At 37.0% G+C, this 21,924-nt stretch overlaps 1 protein-coding gene across 3 annotated transcripts in view; it reads left to right on the top strand.

The window, feature by feature from the left end:
- The window catches only part of lrig1 (leucine-rich repeats and immunoglobulin-like domains 1), a 118,791-nt gene that overhangs the window by 81,712 nt on the left and 15,155 nt on the right, over positions 1–21,924 (top strand). For all 3 annotated transcript variants that reach the window (XM_072582495.1, XM_072582494.1, XM_072582496.1), the window contains 5 exons: positions 2,818–2,961; positions 3,685–3,828; positions 7,658–7,801; positions 14,427–14,507; positions 19,048–19,119. In XM_072582495.1, the coding sequence (XP_072438596.1) occupies positions 2,818–2,961; positions 3,685–3,828; positions 7,658–7,801; positions 14,427–14,507; positions 19,048–19,119 (585 nt within the window). The remainder of the gene's footprint in view (positions 1–2,817; positions 2,962–3,684; positions 3,829–7,657; positions 7,802–14,426; positions 14,508–19,047; positions 19,120–21,924) is intronic.

Raw genomic sequence — 21,924 nt, 5'->3', positions numbered from 1 at the left:
GGGAAAGCAAATCTTAGCAGGAATTATACACTTAATGGTAAGGTCCAAGAGAGTGTTGCTGAGCAAAGAGACCTTGAAATGCAGGTTTATAGCTCCTTGAAAGTGGAGTCGCAGGTAGATAGGTTAGTGAAGAAGGCGTTTGGTATGCTTTCCTTTATTGGTTAGAGTATTGAGTACAGGAGTTGGGAGGTCGTGTTGCGGTGTACAGGACATTGGTTAGGCCACTTTTGGAATATTGTGTGCAGTTCTGGTCTCCTTCCTATCGGAAAGATGTTGTGAAACTTGAAAGGGTCCAGAAAAGATTTACAAGGATGTTGCCAGGGTTGGAGGATTTGAGCTATAGGGAGAGGCTGAGCAGGCTGGGGCTGTTTTCCCTGGAGCATCAGAGGCTGAGGGGTGACCTTATAGTGGTTTACAAAATTGAGGGGTATGGATAGGATAAATAGACAAAGTCTTTTCCCTGGGGTTGGGGAGTCCAGAACTAGAGGGCATAGGTTTAGGGTGAGAGGGGAAAGATATAAAAGAGACCTAAGGGGCAAGTTTTTCACGCAGAGGGTGGTACATGTATGGAATGAGGTGCCAGAGGATGTGATGGAGGCTGGTACAATTGCAACATTTAAGAGGCATTTGGATGGGTATATGAATAGGAAGGGTTTGGAAGGATACGGGCTGGGTGCTGGCAGGTGGGACTAGATTGGGTTGGGATATCTGGTCAGCATGGACAGGTTGGATGGAAGAGTCTGTTTCCATGCTATATATCTCTATGACTCTATTTTGCCCATATCCCTTTAAACCTTTCCTATTCATATACTCAACCAGTTGCCTTTTAAATGCTGTAATTGTACCAGTCTCCACCACTTAGTCTGTCAGCTAATTCTATACACGCACCAACCTCTGCGAGATCCTTTTAAAATTTTTCCATTCTCAATCTATGCCCCCTTGTTTTGGACTCCTCAATCCTAGGAAAATGACCTTGTGTATTTACCATATCCATGCCCCTCCTAATTTTATAAACTACTTTAAGATCACCCCTCAGTCTTCAATGCTTCAGGGACAGTAGTCCCAACCGATTAAGCCTCTCCCTGTAGCTCAAATTGTCCAACCTTGGCAACGTCCATGTAAATCTTTTCTGAACCCTTTCAAGTTTCGCAACCTCCTTCCTATGGCAGGGTTACCAGAATTGCATGCAGTATTCTGAAAGTGGCCTAACCAATGTCCTATACAACTGCAATGTGACCTCCCAACTCCCATACTCAGTGCACTGACCACTAAAGGTACGCCTGCCCATCGTTGCCTTCACTATCTTATCTACGTGCAACTCTGCTTTCAAGGACCTCCACTTCAAGATCACTTTATTCAGCAACACTCCCAGGGTCTTACCATTAATTGTACCAGTCCTGCCCTGATTTCCCTTTCCAAAATGCAACACCTCACATTTATCTAGATTAAACTCCATCTGCCACTTCTCAGCCCATTGGCCCATCTGATTAAGATCCCATTGTACTTTGAGGTAACTTTCTTGGTTATCCACTACACCAATTTTGGTGTCATCTACAAACTTACTAACCATACCTCCTATGTTCGTATCCAAATTATTTATAGATTATTGAAACATTTGTATTTCTCGATTGTTGCAAACAGGAATCTATGACCTTCTGTTCTCTTGAAGCAAAGCTAGGTAAATCTAGAGTAAGACTTCTTAAAAAATTTTATTGAGAATTCAATTGATGCAGATATTCCAAAATGATGTGAGCAATGTTCTCTCGCTGTTACCATTGACGTGACAAATGGAATTATGAATGGAAGTTGTTTGTGATTGATATAAACTCAGATTTGTGGGACTGCATTTTTCATCACAAAGAACCAGACCTGACTCGTATTTGTTTTAAGCAATTTGTCGAATTACTGCTGAAATTAATGTTAGCCTTAAGAATAAAGATCATTGGGTTGCTTCGCATGACTGCTTTCTATGACTTGTGAAATTTGCAGCTACCACATGGTAGAGCAGACAGTGCCTTCATAATTTTTAAACTGTTTTTTTCATGGGATTTAACTGTTGCTGGCAAGCCCAATAATTTTTTTTTCCAACCCTAATTGTCTTGAACTGAGTGACTTGCTAGGATAATTCAGAGAGTAGTTAAGATCAGCCTCTTTGCTATGGATCTGAAGTCATATGTGGTCCAGATTTCCTTCCTTTTTTAAGGACAGTCGTATGTTTTCATCACAATTAATAGGTTTCATTGTCATTATTTACTGAAACTAGCTTTATTAATTAAATGTAAATCCTACCATCTGCCTTGGTGGGCTTTCAATTCCATAAGCTCACTGACTTGTTATGGCACAAGAGGAAGCCATTTGGCCTTTTAAGCCTGCACATGTCCTGTTACCTACCTCTCCTGTTACCTAGTGCCAATTTCCTGTCTTTTCCCTGTAACCCTGCATATGGCAGATGTTCTGGATTACAAGTCTAGTGCCATATGCTACGTCAATTGTGAATGGCATAACAGTGACATACTGGTATTAAAGAGCAAAGACAAACCTCTGGTATGTTTTGAATTCTGGACTGAATCTAAATGTTTGGTGGTCTCAACACAAGAATATTCAATTTGCACTGGGTCTTGTTGACTAGTTTTGTTCTGAAAACTTTAAAGTTTGGAAATCAAATACACTGTACTTTTCACTTTCATCATTTCAACACATTTGGAATTTGGATCAGTTAATTTGGGAGCTGCCTATTTTTAATACTAGCAGAAATGAGAGAACAATTGAAAGTGAAAGCAGACTTAAGGAAAAGTTTTTGCACAATTTATGTTCCAGAGAACTGAACCGAAACAGAATACGTCTCATCGATGGGTTAACATTCCATGGATTAGACAGCTTAGAAGTGCTTAAATTGCAGAGGAATAACATCAGCAAACTCATGGATGGTGCCTTTTGGGGTCTTGCCAGGATGCAAGTTTTGTAAGTCATGTTTACAAAATGATATCTCAGATATGAGGATTCTAGAAGGTCATCTATAGCAGAAATGCACTATGTTGCAGGATTCTGCATTGTTATAAAATCATTACATCACAGAAAGATTCATCACGTTGAGTTCATGAAGACTGTCATGGACAAGCCAATCAATCATTTGCATTTCTACCCCTGCCACCCTAATATCCTGTCCCTGTAGCCCCTATTTTGTTCATCTTCCTTCTATCTTGTTACTTCCCATATGCATTCTCCTTATAAAAGTTTGTTGGCCTGTTGTTACAGTCACTTATATGTTCAATATGTGGCATTGTAGGCTGTTATTCTAACGCCTACATGTACTTTCATCTTTTGCTCCATTTATATTTATCATTTGCTGAAGTGAATCTGGACAGTGGAAGGTGTCATTACCTTCTGAGTTTACCCTGAAATATCATATTGCGCAATGTTATAATGCTATAAAAAACTGCAGTTCAAACTTTAGTAGATGTCTAAATTTTCTATCTGTCCCAGTGAGTAGGTGATAGATGGGGATTCTAAGGCTTTTTGATTTTGTAGATTTGTCGACTTTGTTGGTCACGTCATTGGTTAGTTTGGTGTGAAAATTTGAATTGTAGTCAGTTTTAACAAATGTAGTATTTGTAATGCATTTCATTTCTTGTGGTCCTATGTTTTGTTTGAAGGTAGCATAACTCGCATATTTATCTTTTCTAGACATTTGGACAATAATGTCTTGAATGAAGTGAAAAGTGGCTGGCTTTATGGATTGTCTTCTCTGCAGCAGCTTTTTCTGAACTACAATACTATCTCTCGAATACATCCTGATGCCTGGGCATTCTGCCAGAAGTTAGTGGAATTGTAAGTCCCCCCCTCCCCCAATAGCACTTGTGAAATTAGAGCGATGGATTCACATATATTTGTGAATGATGTCACTGATGTAATCGTGACAAAGTGAGAGCACATTCCGAGATGGTTGTAGAAGTAGCATTGTATTAAATTATAGTCTGTATATGAAGTTAATAGTGTTGGAATACTTGTGACTACACCGAAGTAATGAAGTAGCACAGCAGATAAAGACAATCAACTCTTATAATATTCTGGTATGTGGACAAACTGAAACTTGGAATAAGGACAAACTTGATTGTGATGTGAATGTTCGATTCCCAACCCCATCCCAAAGCATTAAACATCTCTAAATCTGTGCAGAGTAATTTAGTTATTAGAGTGATAGTCAGAGAGATGTATAGAGTGCAAACAGACCCTTCGGTCCAACTCGTCCATGTCGATCAGATATCCCAACCCAATCTAGTCCCACCTGCCAGCACATGGCCCATATCCTTCCAAACCCTTCCTATTCATATACCCCTCCAAATGCCTCTTAAATGTTGCAATTGTACTAACCTCCACCACTTCCTCTGGCAACTCATTCCATACATGTACCACTCTGAGTGAAAAAGTTGCCCTGTAGGTCTCCTTTTTATATTTTTCCCCTCTCACCCTAAACCTATGCCCTCTAGTTCTGGACTCCCCGACCCCAGGGAAAAGACTTTGTCTATTTATCCTATCCATGCCCCTCATGACTTTATGAACCTCTACAAGGTCATCCTGTGGCCTCTGACACTACAGGGAAAACAGCTCTAGTCTATTCAACCTCTCTCTATAGCTCAAATCCTCCAACCCTGGCAACATCCTTGTAAATCTTTTCTGAACCCTTTCAAGTTTCACAATATCTTTCCGATAGGAAGGACACCAGAATTGCATGCAATATTCTAAAAGTGGCCTAACCAATGTCCTGTACAGCGCAACATGACCTCCCAATTCCTGTACTCAATATTTTGACTAATAAAGGAAAGCATACCAAACGTCGTCTTCACTAAGCTATCTACCTGCGACTCCACTTTCAAGGAGCTATGAACCTAAACTCCAAGGTCTCTTTGTTCAGCAACACTACCTAGGACCTTACCATTAAGTGTATAAGTCTTGCTAAGATTTGCTTTCCCAAAATGCAGCACCTTGCATTTATCCAGATTAAACTCTATCTGCCACTTCTCAGTCCTTTGGCCCATCTGATCAAGATCCCGTTGTAATCTAAGGTGACCTTTTTCACTGTCCACGACACCTCCAATTTTGGTGTCATCCGCAAACCTACTAACTATGTCTCTTATGCTCACAATCAAATTATTTATATAAATGATGAAAAGTAGTGGACCCAGCACTGATCCTTGTGGCACTGCACTAGTCACAGGCCTCCAGTCTGAAAAGCAACCCTCTACCCCCACCCTCTGTCTTCTACCTTTTAAGCCACTTCTGTATCCAAATGGCGAGTTCCCCCTGTGTTCCATGAGATCTAACCTTGCTCACCAGCCTCCCATAGGGAAGCTTGTCGAATGCGTTACTGAAGTCCATTGTTTAGTTTTAGTTTGTTTTTAAAGTTGTAGTTGCAAAATCTATAATACACAGCAAACAATCCATTGTGGAGGATGTGAAAACCTCTTCTTGACAGAGTTAAATCATTTCAATCAAGTTGAAATGCATTTTACGGTAAGTTTGATGAAAACTTATTTTTGCAGTTAGCACATTTATATTTGCTTGTTTGTTACTTCATTCAATTCGAACGAAGTTAAACCTGTTGGGTATATGTAAACTTTCACATTGAGATTCTAGATTTTCCAGCACTCATGAGTTGAACAGAATTGAATTCTAGCTGACTGTTGGTTGTTGGTTGTTCTGTTTTCATTCTAGTCAATTTGATTGCTCCCTGTTCTTTCCTCAAAGGTTAGTGGTATGAAGTAATTTGAAAAACCTTTTACTTGAAGGACTACTCATTTGGAATGAAAGACAGCAAGCGTGATGTACATTAGAGGGAGATCTTTGAGGGTTTAAATTAATTAGGAATAACATGGGGGATATTGTGCACTTGGGTACAGAATAATTGAGGGTAAGTGCATAAGTTACAAGATGTTTTGTATGTTTCAGTCACCACTGAAACATGTAAAGTTAGCTTTGCTTAGATGTGGACGGAAGAAAATAAATGGAATAATTAAAATTGTGTGATTCATGTTATTTTGACTTGTCACAGTTATACAAATAGGTTGCTATGAAGTAGTTTTCTGTTTTACTTTAATAAGAGTATACAGAATGACTGTACATGTGTCTTATTTGATTTTATTTGTTGCTGGGTGGGAAATTATCTTTTAGCTAGTTTTCTGTGTTTTAGGGTAGTCTTCTGTCTGACTTTCCATTGGTGGTAATACTTCAGTAAATATTTTCTAAAAGTTTGTTTTGTCAAAATTTTACTTTCATTGAAATTGTAACATTTGGTTATAGGCTAGTAGATAGAATATAAATATCCTGAAAACAAACATTGCTTTTCCTCAGTTTGGGATCAAAATTACATTCTGGTTTGAAAAAATAACGAGTTAATTCTGGTAACAAGTGATATTAATTCTGAATTTAAATGGGAGATCTGTTGATCTTTGCAGTTTTTCTTTCAGTTCATCTAATACCTAAAATATCCTATTTTACTCCTTGGATTGCTTGACATAAATTAAAATTTTAGTATTCAGTCAATGCATTTTGATGGATGATTGGTATGTATTTGTGTTCGTTAGGATTCCAAGAGCATTTTTGAGATTTTTCAAATAAATGAAGAACTTCATACTATTGCATAATATATCTCATCTACCTCTTGGGTTAAAGGGATCAAAGAGTATGAGGAGAAAGCAGAAACAGGATACTGAGTTCGATGCTCAACCATAATCATTTTGTTACTGTTTAACATCTCTTTAACCCATTATCAGCTTTCATAATGTTAACACAAGGTCACAAATATGCTTTTTACGAACAGTTAGCCGACAATCCTATATTTTTGGTGCGCATTTCAGAAAAGTTCCAGCTGGGATTTCATAGTTACAGATTAAAAATCCCATGATATTGCCTCACTAAGTAAAATGTTTAATAAACAGAAATAATGTTGATTTGTATACAAATGAGTGCAAATCAGGCTGTCCTCTAAACTTGAATGCGGATTGAGTCCACAAATTAAACTTGATCTGAAATCCACAGAAGGTTGACATATATGCAGGTTGATACACATGGATGCTTTACGTTTGTGTGCAGTGTACCATAGCTGTTTGTTCTCCCCCCTGTTTTCTGTTTTCTTTATCTGGATTGTATGGGACAAGGGATGAAAGTTGTTTTAATTTTCCCTCTGCCCACTGTGGCCAGTTTGTGTTTTTTTTAACACTTTAAATAATTGAATCGAGATTTGTTTTTTTTCTTACTGCCACCCTGGTGGCTCAGCTGGTTAAGGCAATGAAAAGCTGAGTTCAGTAAAACAAGGTGAGAATGCTTGAACTGCAATTAATCTTGGGCGTTGCACTACCATAATCTCTAAAGAAAATGCTTAAATGAGGTCAGTATTAGACTGACCCCCACTGTTTGATTCAGAGTTTGCTAGGTTATTAAGGGTTGCATATTATTGATCTGAAGGTCAGAATACTTGTGGAAATGCACTGTAGCAAGATTTCAGCAACAGGTAAAAGGTAAAGATTGTTTGGTGAGGGGAGAAGGAAGGGTCAATGCATTATTTCTGTGTCAAAGGTAAAGCTGCCTCTGTATGCAAAATAGCTATTAACGAATTATATATTTTATTAATTTTTCTAAGTCTTATGATTTTTCTTCTCAGAAATCTTTCTCACAATAACCTGATCAGGTTGGATGAGGGAAGCCTAACAGGACTAAGCGGACTCCGGATTCTTCGCTTAAGTCACAACAGTATAAGCCATATTGCTGATGGGACCTTTAAAGGACTTCGAACTCTACGAGTATTGTACGTATTGAAATTTGCTATATAGTGAGACATGAACAAGTTTGATTCCAATTCGGATAATCTGCTGTAACAATTTAGAAGACGCACTACTGTGACTGATGTTTCATAATAAGTTAGATATACTGAATCCTCTGTTCTCGTTTAAATCAAAATTGTTACATCAAATCATTTCTCTATTAACATGTAATAGCCTTGTGAAAACTGTTTATGTCAACCTTGGTGGTAAGCCACTGAAGTGACTTGTTACTAGAAATTAGTCTGATAGCATGCTGAACATCTGGTTAGTGCTCAGTTAGTTCATGTAAACAATTCCTTTACACTTTCTTGCAAATTAGAGATTTCCCTAATTGAATCAATATTTTTCCCTTGTTTGTTAACACCAAAACGAAACTAACAGTCGTTCCTCTAATTTGCGGGTGGCGAGATCTTACTATATACAGATTGGCTGCCATATTTTCCTACTCTGCAGTATTTATTCTGGTGTAGTCAATGTTATTAACTCTGATGTACTTTGGGACATTCTGAGGTTGTCAAAAGAGTTATAAAAATGTAAGTTTTTTTATATTGTTGGTGTTTTAAGGGCATTTGTGAATCAAGGCTGTTACTGGTAATCAGATAAGTAGATATTTGTGATTTATTCAGTTTATTGCTACATTAATGAAATAATTCATGTCATTTTTTATGTATTTGTATTAAACAAAGGGATTAAGTAAATCTAATCTTGTGCAATAATGCCCCAAATTATGTATACTTGAATGAAATTGCAAAGATCTTGTGGCTTTCTGTGTTTGACATTTCTTGAGATTTTAAATGCTGAATTGTATGTATATATACTTGCTTTGAAAAGCATCTGGGGAAACCATGCTTTTAAAGTATTTGTTTTCACATTTTGTAGTTAAGCAGTTGACATTTACTCAGCTTGTGTGCAAATGTATACAGTAGCTATCTATTTCTACATGAGAGGTCTGTAACCTTTTAGTTTGATACTTCTGGTTTAAAGTTTAACAATCATAATGTATAAAAATGTTTGCTGAAAAGTTAGACTGTTTCATTGACCAGTGTAAAGTTTTTCTTGACTTTTAACTCTCTTCCACCCTTCCTGCTACAATAAGAAATCCACCTACAATACTTGTTAGCTTTTGCCAACTGCTTTTGTGCCATCTGCTTCTTCCTGGTTTAGCACAGATCAGTTAATGTAGAAATAGCAAATGACACATTACTCAATTGCTATGCACAACCTTTTCAATTGTAAGTATTTTATCAGGTAAATATAAGAGAAATAGCAGTGGAAACAAATTGTAATGTAGCTTCAAAATTTTTTTTAAAATGGATTAAGTGGGGCAGAGAAGGTTAGCAGCCTGAAAAACTAAATTATGAACCTCCGCATCTAACTGCTTTTAATTGCCTACTAATTTTTAAATAGTGGCTCCTGATCAGAAAATCTCAAACAAACATATTTTTATTATTATCAAATTAAGCTGTGTAAGTTTATTGGTAAAATGTTCTGATCCAAAAATTACATATTTTATATACCTTTTTCTAATAGACTAACAGTTGTCTATATCAGTGCTGTCTGCTAGAGATAGAGAACTGTAGAGTATGTTGGGTATATTGAGGAAAGAGACTTCATAATATGATTATTGCAGATCCTGTATATTAATTATCTATGTTGTTCTTACCAACTTTCATTGCACTGAGAATAGGAACAAAGAGCTGTTTTTAAACTGTTTACTTTTAATATAGATTCATTATACTTTCAGCAAGTTTAGTGCCTTGTGTAAGTATTGTTTCCCAACGTTCTGTGTTAATCCTGAAATCTTAAAATGTAGTAATTTGTTTAGAAAAAAGATAAATTTGGTAATATATATAGAAAATATCATATATAATAAAACATCAATTTACAATTTATTTTGAGGATACATTAATTTCTACAATTATGATTTTATTCACTTGTTTATCATTTACTATGGAAGAAGTTACTTTTGCTGTCAATTTCAAAACTGATTTTCAGATTGGGGAAATTAGCTTTGCTTGCTCCTAAATTTATAAAGTAGGTGCCGTGCAGTGGTTTCGGTTATCCTCCAGGAGTGGAATATTCTGATTTTTGCTAATTTCAGTAAGCAACCAAATGCAAGAAAACTTTCAGATCTCCAAGTTTCCTAATCTCCAGTCACATAGTGTTGGCAGTAATTGTGAAAGGGTATGATCATTAAATGTATCATTTCTTTACAGTTGTAAATCAATAGTAAGTATTGCAAATATGATATTCAATTATTCAAAGAATGCTGAAAACATGACTAAAAATTGGCAGCTCAGTCACAGAATTTTTAAAAAATGAGTACTTATATTTCTTTATCTTGGGAATAGATTAATTGTTGATAGCTTAAAAAATGTAATGTTGCATTTTAAAGATCTGCTTTAGTATTTAGTTTTTGGGCAGCTGCCAGATCTTGTTTAGTGATGAGTTTGTCAGTGAAAAGGAATTTACAAAGAACTTTCATGATCACCACCTCTTCTTTACACCCAAAGGTAGAAGCAAAAGATTCTGGTTGCAAGAAGATATCCTGCAGAACTTAGTTTTTCCTTGGAGCATTTTTGCTTTCAGAGGTTTATGTTTATATTTTGAACAATCCGTCTGACAGTGTGCTGCGGTTTTCTACTTGAATGCTGAGAATTCTAATTAAATGAAGCAGAGGCCCAATGGGTCCTGCACCTGGTGAAAGAGAAACGAGCATGCTTTAATTATGGTTCCATTGTTGCTGAGGATTGACGAGCCTTCAGTGGGTGTGAAACTGCTGAAATGCATAACTATTCAAATGGAGGTCAAGCCTTGAGGCCTTCACACAGCAATGATTAACAAGCCAACAGGCATTCAGGCCTAGCCAGCCAGAAAGAATAGGAAATTGCCAGTGAAGCTTGTAAGAGAAAGGAAGTAAATACAAAAAGAACTCAAATCAAAGGTTTTTCTACTCAGAACATTTTTTCTTTTACTTTACCCTCCTTTCTTTTCAATTAAAAGAAAAACATGCAATGAGCAAAGACATTGACGTTATATAGAATACAATGACATAGTCAATTTAAAACCCTATATTTAGAGAATAAATATCCAAAGATAGAATGCCCCTCTATTATACTAGTATATACTTTCATCTCAAGGGAAACTGGCTGGTCAAGCTGAGAATCAAATTCTGCTTTAGAAAAGAAAAATATGCATTTAAACAGCACTTTTTCTGATGACTGGATGTCTCAAAGCACTTTTCATTTAGTTAAGTACCTTTTTTGAAGTGTTGGTATAGGTAGTTATATATAAGGTAAAACCAAATTTGAATTTTTTTAATACATAAATTAATTTCAGTCACCTTCATGTTAAATATATTGTTTATTACTTCAGTGGGACAACAAGTACAATATTGAAGTTTTCCGGTTGGTTCCAGCTTGCAAGACTTTGATACAAACTGAACATATTGTTCTCTTGACTGCATGCTTTAACCTAGTAGATCCTGTGTGGCTAGTATCAAATATTGCAATAGCTTTTGCTTCACTGCATTACTTCATACATTTTAAGCAAGAAAGATGACCTAAGATTTGTAGCATGTACGCAACTCCTTTTTAAAACACTCAATGTTTTTCAGTGGTGCTAAATATTTGTGTAAGTTTCAGTGCTGAAACTCTACCTAATGACTAGAGGGGCAAAATAAAAGCACAATTGGACAGAAAACTATTGGACCAAATCAGAAATTGCAGGAGAAACACAGCAGGTCTAAATAGCATGTTTTGGATCCAGTGACCTGTAGCATCAACTTTGCTTTTTATCCATAAGTGCTGCCGGATTTGTTGAGTTTCTCCAGTTTTTGTTTTTGTTTCAGATTTATAGCATCTAGAGTTATTTTGCTTTGTTTTGTAGTCCATTGGACAATCTTATTCTCTTAAAGTTTGCACTTGATTCCAGAACTGAACCTCTGCACCTTAAGTTTATCAAAGTCTATTCTTTTCTAAAACTTGACATAACTTTCCAGCAATTTAATACAGAGATGCAAACATCCTTTAAATAAAGAAATATTTCTGTCTTCCTTTGATATCCTTCAAATTGTCTGCTTTGTCCCACAGTCATGTGCATAACAATTTTTTAAAAAGTCTTGGGTCTATTTATCATTCTGTTAAGTTTTTATTTGAAGATTGAAACTTCTTCTCAACTGATCAGATTTATTATTACATTTATAGAAGCAGACAAATGGGTAATTCAGTTTGTGCAGCAATAAACTGTCCAGTTTCTCTAAAATCATAATTTTGATTATTTTTCAGTTTCCAAATGCCAGTGGTCAGTGTTGGGTTTTGACTTTTCTTTCCTATTACTATCCTATTACCTGTTGCTATAAACTGGTGATAGTGAAAGACTAATTACAATCCATTGCCTTTTTTAGTTATTTTCATCAATGTATTCAGACATGTTATGACTCACTTCTGGGGCAAGTGGAACTTGATCCTTGACCACTGCACAACAAGATTTTAAAGTTCAAATCTTACCACTGCCCATGGTGGGATTTGAGCACATGTCTCCAGAATGGTAATCTGCGATATTAGATTACAACATCAATGATTTTTCCACTATATCATCATCTCCTTGACCCTGCCACCTTTCTGATCCTAGACTTGTTGGTGTTACTTTGATATTGGAAGCTACTAGGGAATTATTTTTTTCAAAATGTAACTTCCTTTGCAGTAATTAAGTAACACTGGATTCCTCAAAGTATTAATTACAAAGTAGTATACTTAACTCACGGTGGCTCAGTGGTTAGCCCTGCCAGGGACTTGGTTTCGATTCCCATCTCGAGTGACTGTCTGTGTGGAGTTTGCACAATCTCCCTGTGTCTTTGTAGATTTGTTCTGGGTGCTCTGGTTCCCTCCCACAGTCCAGAGATGTGCAGGTTAAGTGAATTCATCATGCTAAATTGCCTATAGTGTTAGGTCCATTAGTATGGGGTAAATTTAGGGTAGGGTATTGGATGTGGGTAGGATACTTTTCAGAGGGTTGATGTGGACCTATTGGGCCAAATGGCCTGTTTCCATGCTGTAGGGAATCTAACCTTAAAAAAAACTCTAAGCTGATAGCTGTCCCATTTGCAAATAAATTTCTCTTTATTGGTGGCTAATTTGCATATTTATAATCAATAATAAAAATTTGCTAAAGTAAGTGTTTTAAAGTTTTCTGATATATCCTTTTAAAATATTGTTTGAAATCCTCAATAAACAAGGTTGACATGCCGTTAAATGTTCGAATAGGTGATTTTTGATCTTTTTCACCAATTTTGCTGAAGTCCAGAAGTGGACCAGTCAATTGTACAAGTGAAGGGACAATATAGAAAATAGTTTATCCTTTCTGCTCTCTTTACGGACCATGGGATCCATTTGAGAAAAAAAAAATTCATTTTAATTGGGCGATTAGGATCTGAAGATTTCAAAGTCACAATAGCTTCTCGACTTGGAAAACTTGAAACTTTGCAACCCTTTTAAACATTCTGACATGAACTTCAAAGTATAATATTGTGTACTACTAATATGGAGAAAATTCCTCCTTGAGTAAAGAATAGAAATATTTTGCTTATGTCTAGTTGGTGCACTGAATCCATTTAAAAAGTACATTTTCATGTCAGGTAGCCAGAAAAACTTTCTGAGAAAATATAAAGCCATGTTAGAGCAAGTTTCTGTGGAATTAATGCGTTTCCACTTATTCATTAAAACAAATTTAGATTGAATTGTTCCTCCAAAGATCTATGCAATTGGATAGAATGATTCTCTGAATCACGGAAATGTGATTTTTTTTCTTTGTGAAGAGAAGTCTCTATACCAATAAGAAGTTGAAGAAATGGAGTAGTAATGACTTTAGAAATACCAACAAATGTAAAAACTCCAGGAGAAGTAATGAATAAGGGTAACCAACTTTGAAAGTAGAAGTTTTCATCTCAAGTGACTCACAGTTAATAAGGCAATAGAAATATTTCCTAGTCATCCCAAGTTTAAGATCTTAAGCTTGCCATGATTAGCATTTGTTCCTGCTGTTATCATTAGGAAGTAAATTTGGCATCCTTTTGCAACATGTGATATATTGTTAAACGGGAATCTAAAATGAATCTTGTGGATTGCTGTTTAATGAGTGATATTACTTCCACATTATTCAGGCTCTCAAAACTGAATTGCAATGTTTTCTAACTCTTACCTCCACATTTCGAATAACTTTGTTAAGATAATCATATCCGCATTTTAAGGTTTTGAAAGCGTAGATCCTGTCATGAAATCCATCTATTTTGCAAAAATTCAAATCTTTGTAAAACCTTGCTAAATTTTAATCTTTTTGGCAGTCTAGTTTAAGACCCAAGATAGTAGCTGTTTCATCTTGCAAAAAAAAAACAGCAATGTTTTCTTGGGAATAATACTCATTGGCAGTTTTCAGAAGACTCTGGACAAGATTTTATATTGTACTCAATAACTTCATGATCGATCTTTCTTTTTCTGTGTGTATTGTAATAAACTAAAGTAGTACTTGCCACCCCCTGCTTTTTACCTTTTCGTAATGTAAATGAGCAAGACTGGAAAATTGATTGCACTTTCTTATTTTCCTTCCCTACAGGGAACTAGACAATAATGAAATCTCAGGAATAATAGAAGATACAAATGGGGCCTTTGTTGGCTTGGATGGTCTGAGCAAGCTGTGAGTATCTCATCTTTTGAAGTCAGCCAAACTGCATGCATGAAAAGCTTATTCTTTTACAGCCATTGTTCTTGTGCTTGAGCTTTGAATAGGAACTTTGGGAATTAGGCTCATTTTTATGCTCAAGAAAATGATGAGATGCAATGACTTGTAATTAGCTATTCAGTTCAGAAGTTGCAACAGGGTGTACTTAACTATCTGTGCAACTATAAAATCCAAGGGATAGAATCCTGGAAATTAACCATACCTCAAGATATTCATGGCATATCAGTTTAAAGATCCCACTATCAAATATGCACAGTCAACTCCACTGTTGACTGTATGGATAGCCTTTGAAAATGATGTAAGGTAAAGTGGGGATGACATGAGCGTCTTCTTTAGTTTTAAACTGAGTATTTATATTGGAGTCTTGATCAATGCTGCTTTTTAATTTTAATGCAAAATTTAATTTTTGCATGGTCCCTTATAATAATTTTTTTCTGTGCAGCTCTGCAAATGCTGTATCTATGACTTCACAAGATTTAAATGATGCCATTTGGCTGTAATAATGCCATGCCGCCATGAAGCTTAGTGAGAACATATGTTATAACATACCAAATTATGTATTACAAAATCTTTAATATGTAACTGTCATTGAGATCAAGATGTTGATGCAATGCATTAGCATTTTTACAGTATTACAAAAGGCTAAGGGAAAAGTCCTGTAATCCATGATAAGACAAGCACCTGTACAATAACATCACCTTGTGTTTATATCGTGCTTTTAAACGTAGTAAATATCCTAAGGTACTGCACAGGGGCATTATCAAACAAGATTTGACAACAGGCTGTATGAGATATTAGGACAGATAGGCAAAGGAGGTAGGTTTTAATTTGCATCTTGATGGATGAAAAAGAGGAATAAAAGCAGAGAGGTTTCGGCAAGGACCTCCAGATCTTTAGAACCTTGGCAGCTGAAGGCACTGCTAGTGGTGTAGTGATTCAAACCAAGAGTGCCGAGAAGCCTAGCATTGGGGGATCACATGTATTAATTAGTGTAAGACACAACTATTTTTTTTCTGCTCTTTTAACATTCGTTTCATCTCCTTCTGTAGCAGCTGCAGTAATCCATGCATCCTATTCAGTCCTGTTTGAAGTTGTACCCCTTCACAGGAAATACCTACATCTCAGCAACGCTGCTTTCATTTTTAACAGAATGCTTCTCCTCCAACAAACTATATACGTGTCTGTACCCATGGATTTTGTCACTTTGCACATTACACAATGCTATTGTTCAATGATTTCATTTTTTCAAATGTTGCATTTGCTTGTCGTATTTGCTCTAGATTAATGGAAGAATTGATGTATTTACATGTATTTATCAACTTTGTTTACTTTATTTTGCATTGCTAGTGTCATTTTACTGTTTTAAAGATGGTTGTAAATGGCATTAGATATTTGTGCTTGGATCACCTCTGGTACAAATTAATTTCTGAAAAATTTGCCCGTCCTTCCTGTGCAAAAGGTAACAGATTTGGGGTGGCACGGTGGCTCAGTGGTTAGCACTGCTGCCTCACAGCACCAGGGGCCCACGTTTGATTCCAGCCTCCACTGTCTGTGTGGAGTTTGCACATTCTCCCAGTGTCTGCGTGGGTTTCGTCCGTGTGCTCCGGTTTCCTCCCACAGTCCAAAGATGTGGAGGTCAGGTGAATTGACCCTGCTAAATTGCCCATAATGTTAGGTGCATTAGTCAGAGGGAAATGGGTCTGGGTGTGTTACCCTTTGGAGGGTCAGTGTGGACTTGTTGGGCCGAAGGGCCTGTTTCCACACTGTAGGGAATCTAATCTAAGAAAAATATATGATAGGCTGCAGCTGTGTGAGTAAAACTTGCCCAAAAGGATGTTTTTCAGAAGTTTTCCACATGTCAGCGCTGGTGAGCTAAAACTTAATGTAACTTGCTAATGTCTTGCACAATGAAAAGTGATTGTGGCTGTTGAAAATTTCACTTTGGCTCCAGGGCATCAATGCTGGAGTTCTTCTGATCAGTGTTTTAATATCCAATCATCTTTATTTTACTTTGTCATTGGCCTTCTCCTTCACCCTCCAATCATATTTTGGGAACTTTGTCAATGATTGCAAGATTCGGTTCCACTTGCAGTCCCTCCGATCATACAGCAGTCTGTACTGACATGCAGCAAAACCTGGACAGCATTCATGTTTGAGAGATAAGTGCCAGGTAACAATCATGCCACATAAGTGCCAAGCAATTACCATTCCAACAAGAGAAGACATTACCATCTCCTGTTGACATTTAGCTGACATTACCATTGCTGAATTCCTCCTTCAGTCAACACCCTGAGGAATACAATTGACCAGACACTGAACCTGTAAGGTTCCCTGATTTGTGTAATAATTCACCTGGCTCATCAAAGCTTACCACCATCTACAAGGCGAAAGTTAGGACGGCAGATGCTGGAGTCATGAGTGTGGTGCTGGAAAAGCACAGCCAGTCAGGCAGCATCCGAGGAGCAGGAGATTCGATGTTTTTGGCATAAGCCCTTCATCAGGAATGAGGCTTGTAGGTTGGGGCTGAGAGATAAATGGGAGGGGGTTGGGATTGGGGGGAGGTGGCTGGGAAAGTGATTAGGTGGATGAAGGTGAGGGAGAAGGTGATAGGTCAGAGGAGGTAGTGATGGACAGGTGTGGAGGGCGGTGTCGAGTTGGAGGCTTGGGACTGGGACATTGTAGGGGTAGGGGAAATGTGGCATTGGGTAATCAAGACAGGATGCCGCCTTGCGCATCGTTTCAGAGAACATCTCTGGGACACCTGCACCCACCGACCCGAGGCTGAACACTTCAACTTCCCCTCCCATTTCATCAAGGACATAAAGGTCCTGGGCTTCCTCAAACTGTTACCACCTGACACCTGGAGGAGGAACACCTCATATTCCACCCTGGGACTCTGCAACCACACTGGATAAATGGATCTCAACAGCTTCCTCATTTCCCCAACCCCCATAATATAATAACCCAGTCCCAAGCTGTGCTTTCCCAGCACCACACTCTCAGCACCATCTACAAGGCCCAAGTCAGGTGTGTGGTGGAATATTCTCCACTTGCTTAAGTGAGTTCAACCACTCAAGAAACCTATCATCATTCAGTACAAAGCTGTTAATTTGATTGGCTCTCCCTCCACTAACACTGCATTAGTGTTAAATGTGTAGAACATACAAAAGTACAGCACAGAACAGGCCCATCAGCCCACGATGTTGTGCTGAGGATTAATCCTAATGTAAAATCAAATAACTTAACCTACGCACTCCTCAACTCACTGCTATCCAGCAGTCGCTTAAATGTTCCTAATGACTCTGCTTCCACCACCACCGCTGGCAACACACTCCATGAATTCACAACTCTCTGCGTAGATGTGTGACATCTAAAAAAAAATCACACTGCAGCAATTGAAGATTTTTATAATGCCAGTTTCCAAACTTGTGATGCCCATCATCTGGAAGAACAAGGGGAAAAGCTGTATCGTAACGTTAACCTGTAAGTTTCTCTGTCAGGGCAAACATCATCCTGAATTGGAAATATAGTGTCATTCATTCACGGTTTCTGGACCAAACTCCTGGAACTACATTTCTATTGGAATTGTGGGTGTACCTGTGCCACATAAAATACTGGGTTTAAGTAAATAGCTTATCATGACCATGACCCTTTGTAATGGAAATGATTATTGATTTTGCCACCCGCATCCTTCCTATCAACTAATATAAGAGAACCTCAACTATTAAATGTGTATACCTTTTCCAGTGGGATACAATTGAAAGTCACTCTGGAATAGATAAACTGATTGATCTTAAAAAGAATTTTCCCTCCTTGGTCAAGGATACTCTCGTTGCAAAGTCTTCATTCTTAGCCTGATCCTAGTTGAATCAACCAGCTCTAACAATTTTCTGGACTGTGTGACTTCACTCTCCTGGAACAAAATTACTACGTTAATGAAGGGAGTTTGTCATGCTATTTGCTAAGTTTTTGGAGGAAAGAGAGAAGCCTTTCAGCATGGTTATACAGTCTGAAATCATTCTAAAGCAGAGTCTAGCTTAATTTTAACAGTTTGCAGGGTGTCATTATTTTATGGGGCTACAGGTTTAACTGTTTCAAAAGGTATGCAAGAGCAGAAAATAAAGCAGAAGCAAGTAGATTTGGCTGGAAGATTTTGGAGCTATTTTATTTTCTCCGGTGTAATGCTGGAGGCTGCAGCTGTCAGCACAGTTGATCTAGCCCTTTATTTGCTGCTGATTACTGGACAGATTTTTATTTTTACTTCTTATTTTTTGGTACTTAATTTAATTTGAACCACGTGGCTTTCTTTTCTTGCAATTCATGAGTTCTTAAGGCATTTCTTTCGAAGCAGTAGAGCCCAATACTGAATTTGTACTTTAATCTTGGAGCAGTTCAAGTTACCTCCTCTATGTATAATTTCTTTATCCAATTTTGCTGAACTAATTGTACTTATTCTTTTTCTATTCATCTCCTGTATATGTTTGCGAAACTGCAGAACACTGTTTGGAAACGAGATCAAATCTATAGCCAAAAAAGCATTCATAGGCCTGGAGGCCCTCGAACACCTGTGAGTATCCCATAATACACCGAGTTAGCAGTCTGCCAACAGTGGCTGCTTTAGTAGGCTGCCTGGCAATTTAATAGCTTCTTTGTAAACTGAGAAGAAGTTGAGTTTGCAGAGGCCATCTGCTTCCTTCTGGTTATAGTCTAAACTTTGGTTATATTTTTCTTTTGTCCTTAAGGCATTAAAGGAGAACCTCAGATACTAGATAATTAAATTCAGTGACTCACCCGCACCCTGCTCAAATTTTTCTTTTGCTGATCTAGTTTCATAATTTTTGCATGGATTTCATTTAGATGAGAAAGCTAATTCTAAAATAAGATCTTTTCCTGATTGCTACTGACTCATGCGAATCACTTTGTGTAGTCTTTCCAGACTGTTGACTCTTGTGACATGACATAGAGTGTAACATATTGTGATGGATGGAAGATAGGCCAGCTAACAAGAAATAATCAGTATAAATGGGTCATTGCCTAGCTGACAAAATACAGTTAGTTGTGTGCTACAGGATCAGTGCTAAGGCCTCAACATTTTACAATTTGAAAATGATTTGGATGAATGGATCAAAAGTAGGTATAGTTAAAGTTACTGTTGACAGAATTTATTGATTCACAATGTGGAAAAGTTATGAAGCGGACATAAGGAGGCTACAAAAGGATGTAGATAGCTCAAGTAAGTGAGCAGAGGCTTGGCAAATGGCGTATAATATGGGGAAAATGTAAAATTGTACATTTTAGCAGGAAAAAATAAGAAAACTACATTATCGGAATGTTGAGAGATTGCATAGAGGTCTGGGTGTTCTGGTGCATGAATCAGATAACATTAGTATGCGAGCATATAAATCAGTTAGAAAAGCTAATTGAATATGATTATTTCTCGCAAGTGGAATTGAATACAGATGTAAGAAGGTTATGTTCATTTATACAGGACATTGGTGAGGCCACATCTAGAGTACTGTGTACAGTATTGGTGTCTCTATATAAGGAAGAAATGCAGTCCTTTTGGAAGCAGCTTATAGAAGGTTTACTAAACTTCAAAAACAACACTGAGAATTGCTGTTTGTTTTACAATGAGCAGTTGTACAAGATAGGCTTGTATCCACTAGAGTTTTGAAGCGTAATCGCTGACCTGATTGAAACATACAAGATCCAGGCAGGTTTAATTGTTTGGATGTGGAAAGGAGGTCTCTTACAAGAAAAAAGAGAGTTAGGGATCACTGTTTTTAAAAAAATCAATTTCTGTCAGATGGCTGAGTCTTTTTGGAATTTTGATCCATGAAAGGTACTGGAAGCAAGTTTTTCACATATTTTTAAGGCATAATAGATTCTTGATGAGCAAGGGGTAAAAGGTTATCTGGAGTAACAGGAATATAAAGTAATCAGATTAGCCATGACTGTGAAACAGGCATGGCATGTAGGGTTAATTGGCCACCTTCTGCTCCTAATTCACATCTTTATATGAATTGAAGATAAACAAAAACTGTGGAGAAATATCTTGTCAAAATATTTTATTTGTAATTTTAAATATTCATAGACTAGTGACACAAAACTGAAATTCCCACCATTTGTACTGTTAGTCAAAATCTAGAATCCGTCTTTACAGACAGTCGTGTTACCAATACTTAAAACTATTAGTTATTTGAGGCTTATGAATCAATAAATTCTAGATCTATAACAGTCTACTGTACCTAATCTCCAGTATTCGAGTATTTTTGATGATTTTTGAGAAAAAATTTGGGGTTTTGATTTTTTTTGTTAGAACAACTCACTTCTATCCAGTCAGATTTCTGTGTTTGCTTGCAACTTTTATATGTAAACTAATGTTCCAAGTTAGGAGAAGACATGCATTTCAATTGCCCTTCAGAACTTTCACTCTAGTAATGAAGTCAGATACACCAGCCAGTTTATATATAGTTGGTTATTCAATGACATAATGAGTAACTAATGTGTTTTTAGTGATGTCAGTTAGTTGACTGACAAGTATTATCTAATGCATTAGCAGTACACTCATGCCCTTTGGTAAATAGATCTGTGGGATTTTTTTTAATGCCTACCTGAGAAGGCTAGATTCTTACACTACAACTAAAAAGATTGTTGCAGCAGCAAAGCTTCAGCACTCCTTCGCTACTGTATTGAAGTGTTAGGTGACACTTCTATTGTCCATAGTTAAATGGGTTCAGCATTGTTTGGTTTGTCTCTTCAGTTTGCTTATTAAACTTTATATTATGCAGATGTACTTGAGTGAAATGTTTGAGCAAATCTTGCATTTGTCGACCTTATTTAAACTAATTTTAACTATGTACTTCTTTTATACAAAGCAGTACTTTCTCAATGGGCTTATCTATATTACTTTAGGGCGTTGTTGGGTAGAATTATATTCCAGAGGGGTTTTGATACTTTTAAACCACAGAATCACAGAATTGTTGAAACGTTAGGTCCATTTGTGTCTGCACTAGCTCTTGGAATGTACGGTTACTTCATATCAAGTCCTTGTCTTCTTGTAACCCTGCTCATTTTTCCTTTTTAGAAAATAGTCCTAATTCCGTTTAGAATGCTTTGATTAAATCATTCTTGTTTACATGTTGGGCAGTGTATTCCAGGATTAACCAGGAAAAACGGTTTCTCAAAAATGTCACAAAAATAATTTGCTGGAGAAACGCAGCAAGTCTGGCAGCATCCATAGAAAGAAAAATCTGAGTTAACCTTTTGAGTCCAGTGATGCTTTGTCAGAATCAAAATTTGAAAATGGAAGTTTCTTGTATCTAGAATCATTTCCCTGACCACTTCTGCATTCTTTCCACCACCTTTATGA

This window comes from Chiloscyllium punctatum, chromosome 12 (genome assembly GCF_047496795.1).
Source record: "Chiloscyllium punctatum isolate Juve2018m chromosome 12, sChiPun1.3, whole genome shotgun sequence".
NCBI lineage: Eukaryota > Metazoa > Chordata > Chondrichthyes > Orectolobiformes > Hemiscylliidae > Chiloscyllium > Chiloscyllium punctatum.
The sequence above is the reverse complement of the archived record's forward strand: the minus strand, read 5'-3'. Positions and strand labels throughout refer to the sequence as shown.